The sequence below is a fragment of the Convolutriloba macropyga genome, chromosome 5, assembly GCF_964194025.1.
Source record: "Convolutriloba macropyga chromosome 5, txConMacr16.3, whole genome shotgun sequence".
Lineage (NCBI taxonomy): Eukaryota > Metazoa > Xenacoelomorpha > Acoela > Convolutidae > Convolutriloba > Convolutriloba macropyga.
The window spans coordinates 69,992,082-69,995,163 of NC_134472.1; the positions used below are offsets into that span (position 1 = coordinate 69,992,082).

The 3,082-nt window shown below is 42.9% G+C and overlaps 1 protein-coding gene across 1 annotated transcript; it reads right to left on the reverse strand.

The window, feature by feature from the left end:
* Positions 1 to 299: 299 nt before the first annotated feature.
* Positions 300 to 2,642, reverse strand: LOC142339600 (actin, non-muscle 6.2-like). Its single transcript, XM_075389750.1, has 3 exons — positions 2,463 to 2,642; positions 1,583 to 2,074; positions 300 to 962 (listed from the first exon to the last, which is right to left on the reverse strand). The coding sequence occupies exons 1-3, from the start codon at positions 2,530 to 2,532 to the stop codon at positions 394 to 396; spliced, it is 1,131 nt and encodes a 376-aa protein (XP_075245865.1). The 5' UTR covers positions 2,533 to 2,642; the 3' UTR covers positions 300 to 393.
* Between the last annotated feature and the right edge of the window lie 440 nt (positions 2,643 to 3,082).

A 3,082-nucleotide genomic window follows, 5' to 3' on the forward strand; every position in this document is an offset into this window, starting at 1 on the left:
GGCCGCTGTAGACTACTGCTGTTCCGCTGTGATTACGCAGGAACCAAAATTATTAATTTTCTGGTCCACAGTTTTCAACGTATTCTGTACACAGCGGTTCTGCTTAGAGAGGCCTTGAGTGAGGTAAACAGTTGAGTAGAATCATCGATCATTGATTGTCCACATCTTACATGGTACAACCAGCTGCTGGCTTCATTGCTTCTATAACTTCCTCAGAATTACAAGCCCTCAACTTGAACGATTGAGCAATTTGCTACAAGATTCTGTAGATTTCACTTCTATTTCACACTTCAAAAATGTAGCTTGATCAAGTTTAATTTCATCTAACAGACCAGATCATTGATAGTTTCAGTACAAAAGTAGAGCGATATAATTTATGTTCAGTTCACAAATTTAGAAACATTTCCTGTGCACAATTGTGGGTCCAGACTCATCATACTCTTGCTTTGAGATCCACATCTGCTGGAATGTGGACAAAGATGCCAGGATAGATCCACCGATCCAGACCGAATATTTCCTCTCAGGAGGAGCAATGATCTTGATCTTCATGGTCGGAGGGGCGAGAGCCGAGATCTCTTTCTGCATTCTGTCTGCGATTCCTGGGAACATTGTGGTACCACCCGAGAGCACGGTGTTGGCGTAGAGATCTTTTCGGATGTCAACGTCGCACTTCATGATAGAGTTGTACGTTGTTTCGTGGATTCCTGCCGCTTCCATGCCGATGAAGGCGGGTTGGAACAGGGTCTCAGGGCATCGGAATCGCTCGTTTCCAATTGTGATGACTTGTCCGTCGGGGAGTTCGTAAGATTTCTCGAGGCTTGAGCTGGATGCAGCAGTTTGCATTTCCTGTTCGAAGTCGAGAGCTACGTAGCACAGCTTTTCTTTGATGTCTCGAACAATTTCTCGCTCGGCGGTAGTGGTGAAACTGTAGCCTCGTTCTGTCAGGATCTTCATCAAGTAGTCTAAAATACAACGAAAATGTCATTTAAAGCGTCTTTAATCCTATGATTTCAGTCAGAAAGCATGGTTAAGTAACTGGTTGAAGTCACCAGAACTTCTGCCGTTTATCGAGAACGGAAGCGGTTCGAGATTTTAAGTAGAGAATTTCGAAGTGACTTCTGCAGAGTCACCTAACCATGCTTACAACACTAAACGCGCACAGTTTTTAAATCTCGAAGAGTCAACGAAATTCAGCTTCTGGCTAAGTTGCAACTTCTGGCATTTTAACTTCTGGCACTGCCGACTTACGGCATTTCAAATGTGCACGTGAGTGTTATTAGATTCTTTTCATGTAGGTTCAAAATTAAAGCGCGGCAACTTTTGTTATTTTTAGATCGCAAATGGACATTTTATTAGGTTACAGGTTGAAAGGTGTTCCGAATAACCGTATGTTAACTTGGAACCATAACTTATAACCACCTTTTGATAACCAGCAGAGTTATTGCTAGACACTTTTTCCACAAAGTTCAATGCACTTCTTAGCTTTATCACACTACGCTAAGTACATTGACTTAGGAGTGGAAAAGGAACCTTATGGTTATCGGTGTTACCATAAAGATTTTCCCCTTAGTCTTTTACTCACCGGTCAAGTCTCGTCCAGCGAGATCCAATCGGATGATTGCGTGAGGAAGAGCGTATCCCTCATAGATGGGCACAGTGTGCGACACACCATCGCCAGAGTCCATCACGATTCCAGTCGTACGACCAGAAGCGTACAGAGACAACACTGCTTGGATGGCAACGTACATGGCTGGACTGTTGAACGTCTCAAACATGATCTGTGTCATCTTTTCCCTGTTTGCTTTCGGGTTGAGGGGGGCTTCGGTCAACAGAACGGGGTGTTCCTCTGGAGCAACTCGGAGTTCGTTGTAGAAAGTGTGATGCCAGATCTTTTCCATGTCATCCCAGTTGGTGACGATTCCGTGCTCGATCGGGTACTTGAGGGTGAGGATTCCTCTCTTGCTCTGGGCTTCGTCTCCGACGTAGGAGTCTTTCTGGCCCATGCCCACCATCACTCCCTGATGTCTGGGTCTGCCTACGATTGAGGGGAACACAGCTCGGGGAGCATCGTCACCTGAAACGTCCCATTTTTAGAGTTCCTGTTGTTCAGAAGCTTTTCCGGAGTTTCCCGAGTTTTTCGGAATTCAAACTTTATTCAAGATCCGAACGAATGTTGGCCATTAATCCATATTCCTTAACCACCGGCACATACATTTATGCATTATGGCATTGGGTGCTAGAAAGACTGGGTGAGGGTAGTGGCGGGGAGGAGGGGGAGGGGGGGGGGTAGTGTCAGCCGAAAAATATGCTTGACTTTTGCCATTCCATTTTTACGTACATTCCCCGATTTCCCCTTTTGATTTCCCAATTTAAACGGTCGCTGAGTACGCATCCATTCTTACAAATGTATCTGTTTGCCGAAAGCAAGCACTACGCATTTAGCCGAATTTTAAAAAACTTACCTGCGAATCCAGCTTTGACCATTCCGGATCCGTTGTCAACAACAAGCGCAGCAACATCGTCTTCACACATTTTGTCGGTTTAGTAGAAGTTTTGATTTATAACTCGGTCAAATTTTCTATCAAGAGAACAATATTCAGTCCCGTTTTCAAGCAAGCTAAGTTAGCAAATGATGTTGAGCAGTTCGAATGCAGCTTAGATTGATAATATTAGCAGCGATTCTCTGAATTGAGTTGCTTTTCACTAAAGATACGGCGCAGCGCTTACCTTATAAGGCGATATTATGAATTGGTTGTACCATTTCGAAGAACCGACACACCATTATGCTTTTTAGTGGGGGGTGAGTCAGTTTTAGATATGCTTGTAATGTTGGTTAATACAAAAAACGTGTAATTTTAAAGGCTGACGTGTAATTTTGACTATAGAAAAGGTAGAAAATATGCATATAGTATAGTAATAGTAATGCTAATAAATGCTAAAATAACGCAAAAGCTGATTGATAATATCAAACGAATAGAATGTGGCCACGTTTTTAATTATGAGGCTTTTTAAGCTCAAAAACGCATCGATTTTTGACCTCTGATGTTACAATTTTATACCACAAAACTATCACAAAAATGTA